The sequence below is a fragment of the Columba livia genome, chromosome 6, assembly GCF_036013475.1.
Source record: "Columba livia isolate bColLiv1 breed racing homer chromosome 6, bColLiv1.pat.W.v2, whole genome shotgun sequence".
NCBI lineage: Eukaryota > Metazoa > Chordata > Aves > Columbiformes > Columbidae > Columba > Columba livia.
In genome coordinates, this window is record NC_088607.1 from 16,806,130 (window position 1) to 16,828,222 (window position 22,093).

The following is a 22,093-nucleotide window of genomic DNA, read 5'->3' on the forward strand; positions in this document are numbered from 1 at the left end:
AGCATGTACAAAATCACGTTTGGTTTCTGATTCAGCAAGGGCATTCATTCTTATCATTAAGATTAGCTATTTCTATTTTCCTTGATGAAACATAATGTGTTTACAATCATGCATAAAACCTTTCTTAATCTTTCAAGAATACTGTCACGTATAGGTTTTGCTTTTAAGATTGCTGTTGCAGTTCTAATACTGCTGACTGCTCCTGCCATAGTATTTGCTCTGAGAGGCGAGATTATTGTCACACCCCTTCTGTACAGCCTTTCAGGCTCAGCTGTTTCCCAGCACTTCTTGTTATAGTTATTGGTTTTGTCCAGATGCAGGAAAGCGGAAGGCAGCTGCTTCTGCAGGCAGTGTCAGCAGGGAGCACTTCTGCACAGTTCCCAGGCCCTTGGCCAGCAGGGGAGAGCTAAAGGCTCAAAGTCCCCCACTTTCTGGGATTCTCCAAGATTGATCCCATTGCTCCCAACATGCTGAGACACCTGCAGGGTCTCTTTATTCAATTATTTGCCCTGTATAGCAGCCTTTAAGCAGGATTACGACTTAACCTTCCCCAAATAATGAGGGTCCTTGCCAGTCTCACCTATCAGTGACCTGAGAATTGATTCCTGCTGTGCTATTTCCTGCTGTCATTTTCAGCCTCCCTCAAGACAGAAGGATGGAAACTCTTATAGCCAGAAAATAGAGAGAGCTTTTGATTTTCAATGCAGTGCACAGAGCATTTTCCACCGAGACAGCTTCTGCCACCATTCCAAGACAGCACTCTTCTTACTAAGTCCATATTCAAATATTGAAAATGCTACCACCACAAGTTCAGCCCTCACCTCCCTCAGTTTCCACAATAAGCAAATTAAATTAACCAAAGGGACAATTTCATACCTGGTTAAAGGGGTAATGCTCCTGCTTCCACCTTGCCATATGTCCCCATTGCCTACACACACACACACACTTTTGCTAGCACTAGCTTCCACTTGGCCACAAAGGCAGTGCATCAAGTTTTTATCCAGATGGAAACTTTTTTGTCGTGTGGTTATTTTTCCACCAGACCACTTCCCTAACCCAGCTCCCCACACAACTGCTGATGACAGCATGGAGGAGGTGGAAGCAGCACAGTGTCCAGAGCATACACCTCTCCAGAAGGTTTAGAGCAGCTGAGAAAAAACAGCACTTCAGTGAAAGATTTCAGACAAACCCAGGCAACTGAAACTGATGCTGCAAGGGACAGGGGTGGATCACCTGATCGACAGTTTTCTCCCCTGGCCACCTCTCTAGCCAGAAGGTTCCCTTGGTTCAAGGGAATTCTCTTGTTTCATTTGCAGCTGTTTCAATTCATAAAAGGGTCAGAGAAAGACCAGAGTCAGTACAGGGGTGCAAGACATTCCTCCATCACAGGAGTCAAGGGGGAAGGGAGGGAGCAGGACTGGTCCTTTGGCAGCCACAAGCCACTGGGACATTCAGGTACCTGGGACAGCTTCTCCACAGCCCTGCCTGGTGGCACCTTGCTGGCATCGGGGAGTGAGCAGCAGAAGGGCCCCATGCTAGCTGCAGTTTAGCAAGTACCCCCCGTACCCTACCTCCAAAATAGGCTATGAGGTAATTAACATTATGCTTGCCTTGGTTATCAAGGGGCAAGAGACTGACAGAGGTAAGGAGGATCCTGGAAGAGCCCCTGTGCTCCCACCTCAGCAAGAACCCAGTACACAAACCATGGTGGAGAGGTCTGCTCCCTTAAGGATATGCCATGTAGCAAAAGTAGATTGTTTAGGTACAAAAAGATGAACTAGAAAGAAATCGCACATAACCACATGGCCAAGGGAGAGTCTTATTTCACAACAGAGTTGTTTTAATGAGCCAGGGCAGAGGGGCACCACTGCATGCAGTTACTGGAAGGGGACTCACGTAGCTGAAAGTAGCAGGTAGCCTCAGACATGGCTTAGCCCTGCTGAAGGCCAAGATTATTAAAAGAAGCTGACAGTGTAAGAACTGTTAGATGTCACTATTAAAGTGTGTCCAAAACTGGTCAACAGCCTTGTGCACTCCCACCTTGGGCTGAGTCCTGGGAAAACATCAATTCCTAAAGCATCAGTTCTACTTCAAGCAGAGCCCCATGCTGAGGGCATTTCTGCAGTATGTCCTTTCATGGACATCTCAGGTTACTGGTATCTTAACTACAGGCTAGAAATATTTTCCAGGCCATTGGTTCTTAGATGTGTCCAAAACCAGAACTTCTGACACTTCAATATTTCCCTTTGTTCTGTATCAGAAAGAATAGTTGTAAGTTTCTCTTAAATATATATATATAATATATATATATATATATTGAAACCATTAAAGCAGTAGCACTGACATGCCTCATTTAGGCCTTCTACGTTATACTAAAAACATCAAAATAAATTGACTCATCTCTGCCAATTTTTTTGTATATTCTTAATCACTGATGAAGTGAAAGGAGTCCTGCAAAACAGTCTGTTTTAATTGATGAAGCATTTTTAAGAGATAAATGGTTCTGCTAGAAGACTTTCAGCTGGCTCTTCTGACTTCTCTTTCCAAAAAAAAAAAAAAAAAAAAAAAATTCAGGCTTCCTAATCTTGCATCACCCACACCAGCAACAGGCTCTGCTGTATTTTTGCTGATGCTAAATTTCTAGTGGTCATAGTTATTTCTGTATGTGGTGACTTGCTTCCTTTTTCAACACTAAAACCCACTTTAATTTGCTTAAGCATATAGCAGTACATTACTGTAAAGATACGGGAAGTGGTTTTATTTTCTTCGTTCCAGTAAGTATCATTTCAATAAAGACATGCAAATATAGAGCTCAGCCCACAGGGCATTACACTGTCAGTGAGGAAGACAATATAATTTTTGTAAGAACCTTGGAAATCTCACATCTCTCCATCAGGTCACCAAGACTAATGGGGACATCCATGTTCTAGGAAAAATAACAAACTTTCCCATTGCATGTACTATAAGACAGATTTATGTTGCAGATCAACATAAGTGTCCTAGACCAAGGCTATTTCTGCAGCCAGCTTTCAGGGAGGGGGCTATTCATTCAGTGTGCGGGATTAAGTATGACAGATTCAAAAAGGTCTTGGATAGCCAAGTGTGAGCAAGCAGGTCTTGGTGTATAGAATGGGCTTGAAACCCTAGGTAACAAACAAATCACAGGTAAAACCACTCATAGCATACATTAGAACAAAGGATCAACTAGTTTAATCCTTCATTGGAGCTCTTTCAGAGCAAAACTGGTTAATCTGAAATATGTACACCTTAGCTACTATTGCAGGGACAGTAAAGGCAGTTTCCTCAAAATAACAAACCACAGCAATTCATCAAGCTATTATTGCAGGAAAATATCTTTCTCTCAAATAAAATACACGTTTCTAACATCTCAACAGTTAAATGTGGCAGGGTATGCAGTACAGACTCCTCAGCCTTGGAGTTCTACAAAACCACACAGTAGTTCAATGCATATTAAACATAATAAAATAATTCATTAAAAATTTGGTTCTCACTTGAAATTACAGAGAAGCAATACTACAAACAGATCTCCACCAACAGTGCTAAAGTAATCCTGATTATCCTAGAGAAAAAAAAAAGGTAAAAATACTGTACTGTTCCTTCCAGCACGACAGACATCTAGACCTCAACTCGCATAACATGTTGAACACAACTCTTAGTAACACCACAGTGGAAAAGCAGTTTTAACTAAATCAATACCGATGGACAAAATACCAGCAGCACTTCCTGATAGCTGATAAATCCACAGCGGACCAAGAAACCCCTTCCCAACAGTGCTATTTACACCAAGCACTTCCTGAATATATTCCCTTGCTACTAACGCTGTTATCAACATTATATCACTTGTACTACGTGAGGTCTTATATAAGCCAAATGTAGACATGGCTGCTATGAAATCTTAGAAATATCATGTATATCAACAATTCTGGCACTACTAGCATGACTTATGCTTTCACTGCTTTGGAAAAGCATCAGTGTACAAGCAGTAAGGAGAAGCCCCAGGGAGTGCAGGTGAAGCCAGGGTGACCACGCACAGCAACTGGCCTCGTGCCATTGCAACCCCTCCCACACTCAGACCCGAAAGGTCAAAAATATATTGGAACTGTTGGGCACCTGTGCTGGATTACCAGCTCAGATAGATAAGACCACATCACTGAGCTCCGGCTGGCACAACTCTTAACAACTAATCTTGTCCTTACAGAGCAGCTCTGCAATGAAGAGGATTGCTGCTCATCTCTCCTTTCACATTAAAGCAGTAGGCTCGCCTATCTGAAATGACAACAGCTGTTTCTTATACCACTTCTATAACTGTGACTTTAGTTTCACTGCAGAGTATCAATGTTTGTGTTCAACAAATATGATTCACTGAGGTTTGAAAAATAACAAAGATAAAATGCATGATTCACCTCAGCCTTGGAACTGCATTAAGCTACATACAATTATGCTACCAACATTTTTTAGCTCAGAAATATTTACAACCATTATTATGAGCTGAGAAGGCTGCAAAATAAACATTTACAACCAAAAATTGACTAATTCTTGCTACAAACTGCCAACCCTGAAAAACTGAACTTTTAAAGAAAAATTTTCTTACTTTTGCCTACTTCTAATTACACTTTCACTAAACTACACGTCTTCCTTCTTCCTTCAGATTCTTCTCTGCCTGCACCCAGCCTTCTGATCTCTTTCATTTTTTTATTTGAAAGACAGAAAAATTTGAAAGCGCCATTCAAATCTACATTCATTTTAAAGTGCATCCTTTGACTACAGAAATGGCATCCCAAGCCATATTTTTAAAAATAATATTTAATTTTTGCACAACTTTGCTGCTCTTTTTTCACTTTATTAGTAAATTATCCATTATGCATATAATTTAGTTTTTCTTCCAGTGCTATTAAAGCCTCATTGGGGTAAGTATCATACAGTTTTACCAAGGTTTTTTTTCCCCTCAAAGCTACTAGAATGGGAATAACCTAGATAAAATATGGAAGAAAATAGAAAATGCTATTTTAAATGCTATTTGAATAAAATTATAAATGAGAAATGAAGATAAACCATGACTCAGCAAAACAGTTAAGCACAGACCCTAGCAAATTAACATATCCTTCTGCCTTCTGTGGGCATGTTTTAAGCATATGCGTACGTGCTCTATGGATTCAGACCCCACACATCTTGCCTGAATTCACACGACATCATGGTTTTGGCCATAAGGTCCTGCTTCCCCTCTCAGAGAAGCTTTCACTGGTGAGTGACGCCAAACCTGAGACATGTATCGCAGCTCTGAAGCCTGACTGCTCTTGTTTATTCATAACAGGCCTAAAATTGATAGCTGCTGAACAATTTCCTCAGTGACCCTGCTGAGATTCTTTAACCCTTATCCTCAGCTTTTTGTATGGGAATATTTTAATCCTAATGCCCCTTCCAACCTTCTCCTCTCTAATGAAGCTGTTCATCAGGATGATACTTCTCTAGCAGGAGTCCATGCATTTATAAAGGTGAACAGACACCACCACCTTGCATTATATAAGTGAGATATTACTAAAAGGAGCAAGACTTAATTTGAAAGGCTCTGTAACACAGAGAAACAGGATTTGAGTTAGGCTAAAGTACAGGGAACCGCGATTTTGGTATGTAGTATAGTTGCAAACTGTTAATCTGCTATGCAAACTAGTCTCACTAGAAAGTACTTTTGCACACTAAGTGCTCTTGCTACCACTAGATGTCAGTTTTACACACTTTAAACTGGATGAATACATTAAAACCAAAAATCTTCTGTTTGCAATAGAAAGAATTGCCATTTTTTCTGGACTGACCTTTAATTTTAAGGAATCCACATTTTATTAACCTTCACTTTTGTTTTACTCCATGGTTTACTCAGTCTGAGACACTCTAACAGTTTCTATCAGATATGACTGGCAAAAGTCTATAGCTCAGGTGGTATTTCTAGAGGCCAGCACTGAGACCTGATTCCATAAAGACATTTTTACTAAGAAATGCGATATCTTCTCTGACTAATTACAGATAGTCTACTATGGCAATTAATAGGGGATGTCATTAACATGGATTGTTAACATTTTATCATTTTTCTGATTTTTACTCATATCGACTGCCTAAATGTAGATCATTTTTACTTATCCTCCAGATTTCTCTCTCTCAGAAATGAAAAATATAGCTGTAGATTCCTCATAATCCTGGATTCTTGAAGTTTTTTATCAATACCAAACAGATTCCATAAACATGAACAGGTCTTAACATAAAGTTGGTCATACTGAATACAGAGTTTCTATAATAGATTATACATTTTACCATAACATTAAATCCCTTTACATCAAGTCAGTCTTGGTCCTCTCTCCCCTGTCCAAAAAAAAAAAAAAATAAAATAAAATAAAACACACCAAACTGAAGAAAATCAGGAGCAAGACCAACTCATTATACAATACTATAGTCAAATATATATATACGCATACACACAATAAGCAAACTCATCTCACAGCAAACCTCTCTAAACTGGCAACGTTACAGAATGTCACTCAGCGTTTTTGTAAGGTAATGACAAGACTGTCACCTTACATACAGCTTTACTGCCTAGATATTGACAGCTTATCTAGCAACACAGTATGTTTGTTTATCATAAAGCCAAAGGAATCCCCTCATCCTCATTCACATCAAAATTTGACCTTTTCAAACTGTTCCTTCAGGGCTCTCCTGGATTGTTCAAGGTATTATTTGCACCTGTGGTCATAACCATGTTATACAGGTGCTTACCTACAAGAAGAGGCTGAAAAGTAAAGAGGGGAAAAAGATGCTTCTACAAACTTCAAAATACAGTTGAATAGACTGTATCATACAATCAGCTGTATCAACAACCTTCTTCAAAGGTATCTGAAAACCTTCTATAGGCCAAAACTCTATTAAAAATACCAATCAGCACAACCTCAGATAGGAACTGGGAAAGTGTAGCAAAGACTCCAAAGCAAATGTGGAGGCCAAAACACATCACACCTTGTGACTTCTGACAGCCCTGTTTATGACTTGGAAGCCATCCTTCGAGAACTGCTAAACCTGGGGCAGTGAAGGTGCCATAAACGCTACATACTGTATTACAACATTTTAACCCACGTAAGAACCCCATTCCCATTACCTTCCTACCACACTTACTCAGTTTCCTCAGACCAGGACTCCATTTGCATGCTGACCACCCCTACCAGTCATCCTCCACATGTCCCCAAGTCTGCAAAATGCCACAAGCCTCACCCAGCCAGAGCACGTCAGCCACATGTGCACACACTGGCCATTTGCAAAACACATGCACAGAACCAGAGCACCTCAAACATGCCAGTTCACTGTGAGTGTACTGCACAGTCTACATACATGAATAGGTCTAAACTTATGTAGACAAAAATGCATAAAACCTACTTACACATCTGAAGCTTCAGATTGCACAGAAATTTAGCTTCTCTGCTTTTGATGTAAGTCTTCCCCTTCCTCAGCACCCATGGTGGAAAGCAGCTGCAGCAGGGTAGGCTCAGATCCAAGGCGTGCTTCTGCAAGTAAAGGAGTGAGTGACACACTTCAAACACTTGCACCACTGCAGCATTTCTCCCCCTCCGTGATCCTATCTGCAAAACAATGCTGGTTAGCTTGATTGGCAAGCTGAGAGTTTTGGTTACTCTCAGGTACCAAGCTAAGGGAGCTACTGAGAAAGTTGATGTCAGCTAAATGAAGCAGTCAGTAGAAAAGAGGAAAACAATAGCAGGTTTGAAGATAACGTAATTTTTATATGCTTTCTAAATTGCCCCATAACACAAAACTGTAAATACAAAACACCCAAATATTTCAATCTGTCCCTTTAGTTCCTCGTTGTATATTGGGCAACTCAAATCCTTCCAGAAAAGAAACTACTTTAACTTCTTTATCAAACATATTCATCTGCAATATCTACATTCATGCCAATACAAATCAGTAACAATGTGTATTACAAGCAATAACAGGAAAAACAGTTAAAACCTGTAAGAATCAGTCAGCTTCTTAGAGAAGCTACTGTATAATTTTAAAAATGTTGAGTTTGCAAGACATTTTTGTACTCTTTTCCAGACCAGATTTTTTTTTGCTAAAATGGAGCAGCAGCTCTTAGTTGTAGTCAATGATGCAATTTACTGCAAGAAAATAAACATACAAAATAAGAAAAGATAGCTTTCAGCTGGACCCATAGACATCAGTCTCCTCCAACTTCAGGGAGGCTCAAAGCTTAACCCCCTTATTGAAAACCGTCACAAAACAAAACAGTCATCAAGTTTACACTCTCTATATAAAATATTCACCAATAGAGGAAATACTTAGATCCTCCTCTACCAAGCTCAATTGATATTTAAAAAATTGCTTGATCTGACCCTACACACAGCACTTGCCTTTGTAGGAAGAGCTGCCTTGGCAGAGAGCTGCTTAAGCAGGAGATTCCAGCAGACATCAGCTTGGAAAGGCAGAGAGAATTACACAAGCTATTTGACTAGAATCACCAAACAATTATACCTCAGCAATCTTAATACACACAAGCAAAGGTTTAAATATTCTGTTTTACAAAGGAAAGGGAGGAATGAATGAATGAATGAATTAAATCCTTACAACAAAAAGCATAGCTGTTTCCTCCTCTTTTAGAAGGTGTAATAAGAGGGGAGGAAATGGCCTCAGTATTGCTGGTCATTGATCAGCAGGGGCAATTTGGTGAGTCATGTTTACAGCTGACAAAGTCTGAACAAGCCCAGCTGGGCCTGCATGTCAATCAGGCAACTCAATATAGTTTTAAAATTCCTCAGGAATTTGGTGATTTCTAGATCTGCTAGATCATCTGCTAATTACCATAACACTACATGTAGATTTGCAGCTGCTTTTTGTTGCACTATAATTATACAAAAAGTGTTAAATGTAGGGGGTTCTCTAGTGTCCAAAATGGCATATTTCAACAACAAATATACCAAAGAACTTAAAGGAATGCAGAGATTCACTTGAATTTAAATAGAGAGGAAATGTTTTCTCTGAGATCTTACATGTTCTCCACTTGATCAGTTTGTCTCATACATCTGTTATTGCTGTCTCATTTTTTGTGCCTGATAAAAACTCATCTATTATGCTGATGAAATAGTGAGAGAAAAGGCAAAACCGTTTGGAATGAGACTGATAGCTGGGGGGTTATTCAGAAAAACAGATAGAGGTGGGCAAACATCAATCATATTACAATGAACTCAGTATCACTGAAGTCACTGAAAAGTATCTGTTTCAGAGATTTCACTTCCATTATAGTTGTACCTATGACGTCTCAGGAAACAAGCAAATTAATTTCCTTTTCCTGACACAAAAATAGAAGGAAGGTTAGAATTGCATCTATTAAATGGATGTATTTTCAGCCTGACCTATCCCTTGTTGAAATCTATGGCAAGAAAAAGGGTGTTTCTGGACTGAAACCACGTAATCACACACTTGGTCTGGATACAATCCAGAGATTTTACAGGAAATTTTGCACTAAAGTAAAATCCATAGACAAAAAAAGGTTATATTTATACCAGCTTAAAACTCTGATTTAAGAAGTTCAGCTGCAAGCTACGCACTAGCTTGAACATCGGAAGTACTTCTGCTGCTTTAGTGCGTGGCACATTGTCTTTGGCACACTGAGGTGAAAGGTATGTGGTCCTACACAGACGATTGAAAGCATTTGGCTAAACTGTTTCCAGAGCCTGAATCAGCTTGTGCAGCACTAGAATGGACACTGTGTGTCCAGAAGAAATTATATTTCTTCTTCATTCCTAGTTTTTCATGGGTTGAGGAGTCATGCAGAAGGCTAGCACAAGAACTGACCAAACTGGGACTTAATAGTCTCCCAACCATTGTCAAATTAATCTTCCACTCAGGCATTATTATACTAATCTGCTGATTTCAGTAAAAAAATCCAAAGAGATTCTGTGGTGGAGCTGGTAAGAGACCATATAAAATGGCTTGCTTATTGCTTTTTGAATTATTCATTCACCACCATACTTTAATCAGCCACATGCCCAGTTAAATTCCAGTTTAGCAATGTAGTATGTGCTACCAGCTTTCCAGAAACATTACAACAGGCCAGTAACAAAAAGTTAAGCATTAACCAGGAGGAGACAAACACGTGGTTATAAAACTAAAAACTATTTTTAGGTCTTTGCTTAGTTCATTTAATGGGTTGGTCATGTTTAAACGGATCTTTATTTTAAACACAATACCTGGTTTATCTCTTTTCAGAATGTATCTGATTATGAGCTGAGCCGATTCAAAATAATGCACCAGCCGTAAGTTTCATACTATTTTCTGCTTCTCTATCAAATGACTAATACTCTGTTATGCTCTGACAGGTTGTCTGTTAATAAATAAGGAAAAATGAGAATTGAAACCTCCTGCTCATGTGAAGGGCATTAATTGATGGGGGTGGAACTTCCTCAGGATTGGGACCTTGGAAGGTTTACAGGAACTGTATTTCACATCAGCTGACTAGAGAGTCTTTTCTGCACCAGCTGCTGGGCAATATTCTTCTCAGAACAGACAGAGTAAACCTTAATATCAAGAAAAGCACAAGTTAAGCTTCTTCCAGAATACAAACGCTCTTTACTTGTATAGTGTATGAGGCCACATTTTCAGAATTGGTTAAGTTAGATCAATTTAAGTGAGCAAATTAACAAAATGCTATGTTGAAAGTAACTTAAATAGAATTTAAATAGAATATTGAATAGGTAAATACAGGTGTAACAGTTAGGAAATGCCTTCATATAATTTGTGGCAAATCAAGTTAATTTAGAAGGATATCCTTAATGTTCAGATGCATTGCTTCTCTTGTATTACTGCACAGAAACAATATTAGTGAGCTTTCTCCATAAGCAAATGAAACCAAGAAAAGTTCAGTTTATTATGGATGGGTTACTCTACTTCAGCCATTGGTTGTTACTGTTCTATGTAGCATTTTCTTTCCCTAGCCAGGAAAACATTATATTTATTTACAAAATCAGAATCGTTTTTCAAATTCCACTCTATTGGTAAGAAACAGGAGGAATTTGGAGGCATTTTTACCCATGAACATCCTATTCCTATTGATAAGAATTTGATGAGAGCGTAAGTTAATGTTCTTCTAGGTTTAATAATTAACTAGATGAGTAAGGAAAATATCAAAGGACTTTCTTGCAAAGTAATTAAGTCTAACGGGACATCATTTTGACAAAAAAACATAGAAAGAATGAATATAAAGTCAACCAAGGGTGCGACCCCTGTTTCTGTGCTATAAGTGAATCTGATCTACTACAATATTTGCGCAAACAGAAATCTACCAAACCGAGACCAAGAGCTGCACTTGTACTGATGTGAGTATTCAAGCTTTGGATTCTCCAGTTGTATATTGGAATAACGAAGGTGTTTTGTAATGAATTCTGTTGTCAATTACAAAACAAAAGACCAGAGCAGATCAAGTGCAAAGTAATAAAACTTCTGAAATGCACAGTGTGGGTGCCAGGTCCCTAGCACCAACTTTCGTTTTAAGATCTGTTCTCTTACATCTTACTACTTGCTACTGCAAAAATTGTGTGAGTTTCTAGCACTCTAACAGTTTGCATGTTTTAACTGGGAAAGGTCTACATCGATCCACCTAAGCCAGATGAACAGGCCTGTTCATACAGTAGGCAATCCCCAATGGACCAAAACACTAAGGATAGATACAAGAAAAATAATAATTGCCAAACAAGGTGAGATCAAAATCCTGTGTTTCCTGGCAGTGGCCAGTGCTTCAGGTCTCTGCTTGTTATGAAAGTTTCTTCATGGGGCTTCATTAGGCAGAAGCTACGTCCCCTGACATGCCACCATCAGAAGTTCTTGGCCTTTCCCATTCCAGTTTTCACCAGTGCAACACTTGATGTTCTTCTTTTGCATAAGAAAGATTCTGAGCCTAGAAGGCTCTGTGAAATGAAACATGCTGTTATTCTATATTCTGCTAGGAAATCCCACTGCAGATGTACCAGGAGCAATCTGCAGCCACGCATGGGTATGCTTCATGGACTTCTGCACGAAGTACCTCCACTAACTCAATGGGAGGCTCTTTTCCCTTTAGTCAGTGCTATACCACTTGTCTAAGGGGTAAAAGATTACAGGGGCAAAAAAGACAAAATATTTTCTCTGGGAAGAGTTTATCGTAGGAATTCAGTTTGGATATTCTGAAATAAAGTTTTTTTGCTCTACACTTTTCATTAAGTCTCTTATATTCTGTTCATTCATGTAGTATTTCCTTTGACAGCCTAATGGCAGCCTGATGTAAACCAGTTCCCATCAACACTTAGAGCCACAGGCCTACTCTGATCGCTTCTGAGCAGCTTCTGAATATAGTAGTGAAATTATCAAGGTACAGTCTCTACTAGTGTCCTGTCCTACCCATGAAGTACAATAATGAAAGATTTCCTTCCCCGCTTCCCAAAAAAAATAATAGAAGAGAGGTGATGTTTTCATACATGGCACAGCAGAGTAGTGAGGCACTGGTCCAGACGCCCCCTGGAGCTGGCTGCCAGGGTTGTGCAACAAACTGCTCTCGCAGGTCTATATGTTTTCAGCAGTCCTGACATCATGTTTAAACATTGACCTTTGCTCAAAGCCCTTCCTCCTGCAGAAGCACCATTGTGTTTTTCACTCTGCACAGCAGATTCAGTTGATACACACTCACCCTGAATCCCTGGGGTCACCCAAAACACCAAACAAGTTCACTCCCAAGAATGGCAGTATGACAACACTTTCCAGATACTTCCCATTGGAGAAGTCTCAAACATGCCACTGACTACAGTAATGTGCTTATTTATTCACATTAAAATTTATGCCAGGAAGAATACTATCAAGAACATCACACTACAGGAGCCCTCTTTAAGAGAGTCAAAAATCAAAATCAACCTCATACCACAGACATTGCAGAATACTGGAACTTATTTCCAAACATGCTATCTTGCTGTCTTCACTTAACATTTCAATAATCAGTGCAAGTAAGATTGGCATTTATGACTGTATTCAGCAAAACTGGCATATAGCCTATAACTCAGTTATAAACATCCTTAATTTGAAAGCACAGCTTGAGAAATAAATGTAATTACAGCTCAGTCACCTCAGTGTAGATAGTCCAAGATTTACAGTATCAGATGCTTACATAGAAGTTGTTTCACAATGCTTTCAGCTTACTCAAGTTTCACTCTCCCAGGGACCATGAAATTAAAACACCTTTTTTATAGCTAATGTGATTAGAAATTCATCCCAGATCAAACTCAGAAAAAATTTTGCTTTCAATTTATGAGGTGTGAGGACTGTTTTTTAAAATCAGAACTTGAATTTTTCATCAAAAAATTGGTGCTCTCTGTCATGTGCAAGTTCAGAAGCCTGTTCAGGCTGTGTTGGATTGCGAGGTAAATGAGAAATCTTCACCCACAAACCAGGTATGAGATATCAAGTCTTGAGTTTAGCATTTGTAAATAGCAACATGCAATTATGGAAGATCCTGGATAATAAGTGAGCTGTGATAAGGAAAATGTAATTACAAGCTTTGTTTAATTATAGTGTGAGCAGCATTTGATCTCCTTTTCTTGAAATAAATACCTACCAAGTTTCACTGTTATGAAAAAAAGTTACTAGCTTATTTTACCAGGAATTTATAGTATATGCAGAAAAAAATTGCTATTTGTAAATCAAGCAAATGTTCTATAATTAAGACTGTTTCTAGATTAGTTTCTAACAATTTTTTTTTATTCATAATTTTTAATAACTCCAGACTGAAAATTTTCATCCTTGCCTTCTAAGCAAAGGACGTGTCTTTTCCTGAGATGTATGAATAATTTCTCAATTGTAAGAGAAGTTATGTATCAGGAAAGTGTCTTTGTAATGAAGGAGAAGTCAAGAAATAAATCCAAAGACTTCTAACAGACTGCAATAACATTCAAATTTCACATGTAGAAAATGTTCTAATCCTGTTTGGAGTGGGGTGTGATTATATAGGCATTATTATTCAATTTATTCTTAGTCAATAAACGTAGAGTGTGTAACATGATATTTTCAGTTTTACTTTGAAATATTTTAATTTCTTGCTCCTATATTTCTATTTCAGTGGATTACTTTGCCTAACCAAAGACAAATCCTAATAAAAATACTAATAAAATCAATGAGACTTCTATGACAATTAGACTGTTTCCTTTAGAAATAATAAGGAATTTTGTTGTCTCTTTAAGCAAGATGCGGCAGTACCGAAATCTTGTGATGATTTTTATTTGGACTTTCCCCACTACAGAGAAAGCTCCACGCTGAAAAAGCAAAGGTGGTTGATGACTTCTTCGCCAATACTTAGCAAGCAGGAAAGGTTTTCCCCTCTCCTGGGGATATACAATGATGGATTTTTAATTACCTTATATCCTTTAAATACTAGTTCTTACTCAAGCTGAATATTTTATGCCTAAATATGTAGATTTAGTCCCTTGCTTTCCTTAGCTTTGATGTATCTTAAATGCCACTTTTAAAATCTCCATTTATTCCCAAAACTGGAAAAGGCCCACACTCAGAAGATACCTCTCCATACAGTGACCTCCCAATAAAAATGATACCCAAGAGAGACCAAAAGAGTTTTTTTAGTACATAGCCACTCTACTGTGACTGAAAATACTACAGGATACTTCCTTGGTAGCTATATACACTCAAAAAAAAAAAAAAAAAAAAAAAGCATCTGAATTTTAATTTTAATCACATTTTTATTTACTAATTTATAACGTAGAAGGGCTGTGACAAAAGTATATTCAGCCATCAAATATTTACACAGGAAGCTGCTGCCAGCTGATTAGAATTAATTCTGGATATTCTCCTGTTCACAGGAGGATTTAGGAAACATTTGCTCAGCAAAGCAACACCATCTTGCCTCCTTTTACAGCAGCAGAGAATATTACACTCCTGCAGCAGAAAGAGGGCAACAGACACTTGCATTACAGCAGTTTCTCTTCCATCCTGCTATGAGTAATAGAAACTTTTGCAATGACACCGGTTACTTGAGAAGGAGGAAAAACCTCTCACAGCTCAGGAGTATCTTGTGTTTCATGCTCTTCTAGAAAGGTCACTTCTGCTCTCATGACTAAACTGCTGTCTTGAATTCAAAGCCAGGAAAAACTGGTATTCTGAAAAAAAAAACCCTTAAGTGTTTTGCTAAAACTTAACAATGAAAGAATGGTAAGATTACAGCATTAAAAGCCTTGTGGCACCACTATAGACCTCATGGATTTGAACTCGAGAACACAGTTTAATCATAGCACCTTGCCCATCTCAGCTCCCCAGTTCAGGTCAAGAGAAACACCTGGTCAAACAAACACAGACAGACACACAGACACATTCCAATCCTGTGAATCTATAACTGGGCATTTTTCATAGCAGTAAGGAAATCCAATCCAATATTCCAACCAAGCTTTACCACATTTTTGAGATCTGCCAAAAAGAATTGTGATAGTCCATTTTAGCAAAATACACTGTCCAGTATTTAAGTATAGTAACACTTGACACTTTTCCATAGACGAACAGCGAGTTTGTATCTTATGCATTGATTTATGTTGAAAATAATATATAAAGAAGATTGTACAAGGGAGAAACTATTTCTGTATTTCACATTCTCCTACAACTGCAACCACAGAGAAGACATTTTCAAACAGTCTTCTTTCTAAGATGGACGTGGAGATGCAAGCTGGAATTACATTAATGGTGTCCTAGTTGGGATGAAAACCAAACCTAATATAGAAGCCATTCTAGCTAGCAATGCGTTTAGCTGAAGAGCAATGTGTATCACCTTATGTGCAGTCCTGTGTTGTGCAGCTTTTAGATCATGACTGACTCATCTCCTGTCAGCCCACCATCTGCTTATAGTTCACATTTAAGACAAACTCAGAGATGCAGTAGTTAGGCAACAGCCTTACCTGTCTTGTGACATCCCTTGAATTTTTAAATTAAGAATATTTTAAGCAAACATAATGTCTAAGAAGCCCCTACTTCAGTAGCCTTTCTCACTAAAAAATTTCTTCAACTGCAGTTGTATAAAGATCCTAAATATAGTTGACAGAAAATAAACATTACAAGCCTGTCTTTGTTACCAAAAATAAAGATGTAGCTAAACACAACATTTGACAGAGTTTTACATAGAAAACACACACCTGTACAGAAGAAACATTTGAAGTCATAAGAGACTGTAAATAAAACAGCAATACAATCTTTGAAAATGATACTACAAATAGTAGCAATAAAGTGCTCTCAAAAGCTGAAAATATACAAAGTATACAAGTTTGTATTTTCTGATCAAGTCCTGATATCCAAATATTTGCTGGGGTCTTTCTTCTTTCCAAGTAGCAACGGCAGCAGTTCAGATGATACCATGCTGCAGTATTGCAGCTGTGGTTAGAGTGGAAACTAACTTGGCAATGTTTTAGTTCTTGTGGTTCTGTGGGCTATATTCCCGTGCCTGGGCTGAGCAGAAAGACTATACAACAAAAGGCATTTTCTTTTCACATACTGCTGTTAGACTTAGTTATCACTATTGCAATGATGAGGAATGCCTCAGGGTTACAGATATATTGTCAGAGTTGGAGGGGTCTTTCCATTTTAATGAAAATTGCATCCAGAAAATCCAAAGAAATAAAAGAGTTTTGTCCTTTTTCCCATCTGTTCTTACTGAAAATAATCCCATTCTCAAGCAGTTGAAATACCAGTTGATATTATCTAGAGGTCACCAAAGAACTGATAGGATATGAAGATGTCAGAAGAAATCCCAAATTTTCTGCCCAACACCCTTGATGCCTGCAATGACAAACAATTGCTAGTTGTCTGAATATCTTCCATAGTACATTTTATCCTCCCTGTCCCAGTTAGGAAAATACAGAAGTGCAGAGGTTGCAGTCATAGCTGGCTCATGTCTGTATAGGTAATATATAAATCACTACAAGCCTAGAACTGTCTCCAGAGTCTCCTCCTCTTCTTCAGTCCCATAATTTTCCATTACTCTCTGTTCTGGAGCCTGTTCAGAGAAACTTATAAAAAAGAAAATTTTAGAATTATTCAACCCTGCTCAATCTCCTTTCATGGTGCCCTCCCATGCCCAGCCATCTATGGAATGCCATTTTGGAGGCAGGTAACAGTATAATTTCAGAAGTGTTTCTTCAATATTGGAAACATTTTGCTCATTTTATGAATTTTAAGCAAGTTAAATCACAGACTCTTTTTTATAACACTGTGACAGACTAGTGTTAAATAATACTAGATGTCTATTAGCCCCCTTTGAAGAGCAAGAGTGGATCCACCTCTGAGAAAAAAGCATATGCTGGTCCAGCTGTAGGGAGAGACAGATCTGTAACAATCAGCTTAATCTCAGTAAATTTTAGTGAAAGTAGGAAAATGTATCTTTGTGAGTACTCTAGACCAGCTTAAATAGCAATAGAATAGCAGTTGCAGAGTAACTCTGGTTGGGTACCAAAAATCAAAGAAACAAATGAGAGGTCACCTTTTTAAGACACAGACCCAAATGACCTGCCTATGTTTGTACACAAAGCCAGTAGGAGAACCTGAGATGGAAGCTGTGGTCCAAATCACAAACCAGTTCTTCATCATCATATGTCTGGCTAGGATCTTCTTTCTCCACCCTGTCAGTTGATGTGCTTTCCTTTTCTCTATTACATGGCCATACTCAGACCACAGAGAAGAGGCTGTTGTAGTTTCAATTCACTGGTCTTCCCTTTTAGAAAATCATATTTGGTAACCAGAAAGTGCTGCACCTGGGACTCAAAACTCAGAAGAAAATAACTTCTGGCTCATTCAAGCAGTGAAGTGTGAAGGACTATTAATTTATAATCACATTTAAGCAGAATTCCACATGTGCCCCAGCTCAAGTACACACTGGGCAGAAAACAGAGCAGATGTTCCAGACAGGAGTCCTCTCAGTTTTTGAAAGAAATACAATATTTAATTTACAGCATGCTATCAACACATATTTATGCTCTCTATAGGTCAGACATTTAATTCTTCTCACTTTAGATGAGTCTCTCTGAAAAACAGTGAAGACATAGCCTCTTTTTCCTGATGTATAAGTATGCAGAGCTTCATTCATTAGTTCATATGTTTGTGCTGTGATGGCAGGTGGTCTATGGAGTATTATCTAAAATAATGAAGCAAAATATTAAACTTTCACATTCACACTTTCTTGAATTCAGAAATAAGAACAGGTAAACAGTTGAGATCAGATACTAAGCCAAAACTACCGTGTTTAAAAATCGGGTCAGCTAGACAAGCAGGGTAGAAAAGCTACAAGATGAGCTGCAAGGAGAAGTGAGCGGACTGTGGCAGGAGGGCCTGTTGCAGCTGCAAGCCAGACAGTTGGGGCTGTAGCAACCAGTCACTTGAAACAGCTTCAGGAGAGGCTGTTCAGTGCAGCTGGCCTGGCAAAAGATGAAGTACAGTTGGTAGGAATGCCACAGCGCCCTTTGTGCAACAGAATTCAAGACCTGAAACCCAACAACGTGCACAGCTACAGGTGGTAACCCATAGAACTAATAAATTTGCCAACAATATATACTTCAAAGATTTGCCCCAAACCAACACAGAAATTACATTCAGTGTGCAAATAAATACCTCTTTACTAGCACCTTCTTCATAAATTGCCTTTCCTAGAGCAATATTAATTGTCAGGAATATAGAATGACCTTAGTAACCCCACGGACATTTAATGTATTGCCCCCATCTGCTTTAAAAAATATCTTATTCTTCCACAAACCATGCCTGATTTTTCAAAGTCTGACAATGTCCTTCTGTTCTTAATAGTCAAGAGTTCTGAGGGTGGGAAAAAAGAGATTTTACATACTTTACAGTTTTTATACCAGTTTTCCTGTTTTCTATTCTCTTTCACCCACTGCCATCACACATTTTAGGTACTCTCCAATGATATCCTTGACAGAGCATTAAGTCTCAGTTTCTTCTTCACAATTCTGGCACTTCAGTTTCCTCAGACACCTGCTACCACAGCTCTGTCATTTCTCCTACTTAGTTCCTCACTGCTCGGTTTCATGGCTTTTTATTGTTTTACAAAGCTCTCAGAATATAGACAATAACTTAAAAATATCTTACCATACATTTCATGAAAGTAATCAGATCCTTTTCTAAATCCCTGATCTGGCTGATAGAATTAATTATCTTTATCAGTATATTTCTTCCTTATCTCATTCCTCTGACTTCAAACAATAATATTCTGAAGAAATACAAGGGGATGTAAGGCATATCCATGCTTTGCTTTAATGAATAGATAATACAGTTCAAGATCATAGAAGTAAATGGATTGTTTCTGTTGCTTGAAATGTCAGCATGAACTTTCAGCTATATTCCTTTTAGATTACTGGCACAAAAAATGTTTAAGAAATTATTCATAACTAAATGGTTTTTGTCCACACATAGCCCACAAATAGACAATTTAAATATACTCTGGAAAAAATTCTGAAGTCAAATATTTTATGTCATCATTTTGTCTTTTTAAAGAAATGGAAGTATGATTCACATACACAGTCTTACAGGCATTCTCTGCTAGCTAATCCCTTTCCAGGGATTTATTGAAAACTACAGATAAAACCAAATTTTCAACCATTTCAGCTTTTAACCAAGAGCAGTACTAAACATGTATAATATACCTGCACCACATTGGTATTTCATTGGGTTTTAGCTTAAAAAAAAAAAAAAGGCAGCTCTAAGAAGTCACTGAAAAATAACAAATGTGGCTAATTTCAGATCACAGAGCAGAGCCCTTACAGGTGATGTTTTTCCAGCAACACTTCTCTGCTATCATCAAGATGAATATAGTATCAGATCCTCTGTTAACCACAATGAATAATAGGAATAAATTATTCAGGTCCAGAACCAGCCTAAATCAAAACCAACATGTTTATACCTATCATGTACCTTGCAGAGTCCACAGGATGGAACACCAGTTTCTAGGACAGCCCCACTTTCTGTACAGATTTGAAGCATTGTTCATTCACAACCAATGCACTGAGAACATTTTGCAACGCAGCCCTGTGGTGTAGCTCCAGCAAATACCTGGGCAGGCATAGAAATTATTCTATACCAAGCTCAAAATTTTGCTCCTTTATTACTGCATTTCTTTCTACTCTAATATTCCTGAGTATTGACTTTAATTAAAGCAAAGCAATCATGGGACAATCAAAGGTCTAATTTGTATGACATTTGTGACATTGGCCTGCATCACGTACCTAGGGAAGAAGATAAGAATGAGCAAATGGGGCTGGGTGGGTGCCTCCGTATGTACATGTACATCACTCACTGAGCTGGTACTGTGCTGAAACTAATAAATTTACTTAATGAACTTTGATTCAAGGAAGTGTTGGTGGCATCAGTTCCACAAAGAATAAGAATAATAATAGAAATCTATAATTTATTTAGAAGTTCATGATACTTTGGAGAGTCTTTTTCATAAAAGGAGAAATTCTCCCATGAACAGAATGAACATGAACAGAGTGATGCTCAGTAGGCACATGCAGAAATTAACGCTTCTCCTCCCACATCCTCCTCTGCCCCATGCAAATCTCATTCTCAGTGCCAGGGCCAAATAACCCATTCTGCTAAGCGCTTCCACTAAGGCCTCTTGGGTACCCTCCAGGGCAAATCCACACCCCAAATAGGAGGACAGACAGGGAAGAAACCTTCTCCAAGAATTAATCCAGTTGCAACAAGAGATGAGGAGAAAGAAGAACAGGATGTATAAGCCCCAGAGAAACATCAGAAACAAGAGTGGCTTGCCAGTCTGCAAAGAAGCGTGTGCCACTGCACCCTCCCTTCTGGTGGTTGGGATCACACAGAGGTAGATTAAAGCTGGCCAGTTACGAGTATCTCTGTTGCAGTCACTTTTAACTGCTGGAAGGGGATAAGATTTGCAGACCAAGCAGCAATGCTATTCTTCAGAGTTAGCCGGGCTGTCAGTTGGCTCCAGCACAGGTCACTGCCTCCAAGGCAATTTGACCTCAAACACTTTCAGTTTAACATTAAATAATCAGTCTGTCTGAAGGAGCAAATTTTGTGTTTCTGTGTGCATGTGGAACAGATGACAGTAAAACTGAAAAGCAGAAGTGCAGCTTTGTACACAGTGGGTTTGTCCCCAGAGAAATAAAACACATTTTCTCAGCAGGTGCTAAAATGAGTTTGCTCAGGAGACTCTTCATGAGAAAATCCTACTGAATTTACTGAATTCACATCTTTGCCTATTCCGCAGTACATGCACACACATACTGCCTGTTTCCTCCAGTGAGTCATAAAGACAAACCCAAATCCCATTCAATTAAATTTAGAGTTGCATTTTCAAATGCATCTCCTACTACTATTACTATACAAACAACTTTAAATACGCCATTTTGTAAGTATGTCATTTCATATCCAAAGTGACAACAGATTAAAGCTTTAGGATTTCTAGGACAATTGCAAGGAGTCTTCCAAAATTAACACTGTGGCATTGAGCCACTTGACCCACAGTGAGGAAGATAAAACTTCTGAAAATTAATAGTCTTTAAAAATACTTGGGACAGACATGTATCTTCTCTCATCTACTAAGACACAACTAAATGCCCACACGCAACTTTTCTTGTACAAGTAGTGTCTTCTAGTTTAAAATGGCTTATATGCATCCTGGACATGAAAAAATCCATTCAAATAGACAAGTTAACTAGAGGCTGAGATCAATGCTTGGAAAAAAACAGAGATGTATTGTTATGCAGTGTTTCACCTGTTTATACCAACCAGTAAGTAGTAAATATAGAGAATGTAGTGAGAAGTCATGTTCCATAAACTCATGGTTTCCAAATACCAGCTATGGGACACTGAACGGTTATGTAGGCAGTGTTTCGACTGAACTAGAAACTGGGGGGAAACAAAACTATATCTAAATTGGCATAGTTTTAAACAATAGAGTTTGAGTGCTCTTCTAGCCTGGAACCAAGTTACACTAATTTGCATTCAGACCCATACGATCAAGTACAAAACTGTC

The 22,093-nt window shown here is 38.4% G+C and overlaps 2 protein-coding genes across 22 annotated transcripts in view; one reads left to right on the plus strand and one right to left on the minus strand.

The window, feature by feature from the left end:
* Positions 1 to 22,093, minus strand: part of DNTT (DNA nucleotidylexotransferase) — a 172,445-nt gene that overhangs the window by 144,063 nt on the left and 6,289 nt on the right. For 6 of the 9 annotated variants that reach the window (XM_021293757.2, XM_021293755.2, XM_065068400.1 and 3 more), the window contains one exon: positions 7,439 to 7,562. The gene's annotated coding sequence lies outside the window, so the exon portion shown is untranslated. Of the gene's footprint in view, positions 1 to 6,324; positions 6,373 to 7,438; positions 7,563 to 8,426; positions 8,624 to 22,093 lie in introns of those variants that run through there. The other 3 variants (XM_065068398.1, XM_065068396.1, XM_065068397.1) reach the window with 3 other exon arrangements.
* BLNK (B cell linker) overlaps positions 1 to 22,093 on the plus strand; it is a 101,253-nt gene that overhangs the window by 23,605 nt on the left and 55,555 nt on the right. For 7 of the 13 annotated variants that reach the window (XM_065068380.1, XM_065068382.1, XM_065068383.1 and 4 more), the window contains one exon: positions 10,282 to 10,328. The exons of the other annotated variants lie outside the window; for them this stretch is intronic. In XM_065068380.1, the coding sequence (XP_064924452.1) occupies positions 10,282 to 10,328 (47 nt within the window). The remainder of the gene's footprint in view (positions 1 to 10,281; positions 10,329 to 22,093) is intronic. 13 annotated transcript variants of the gene reach the window in all.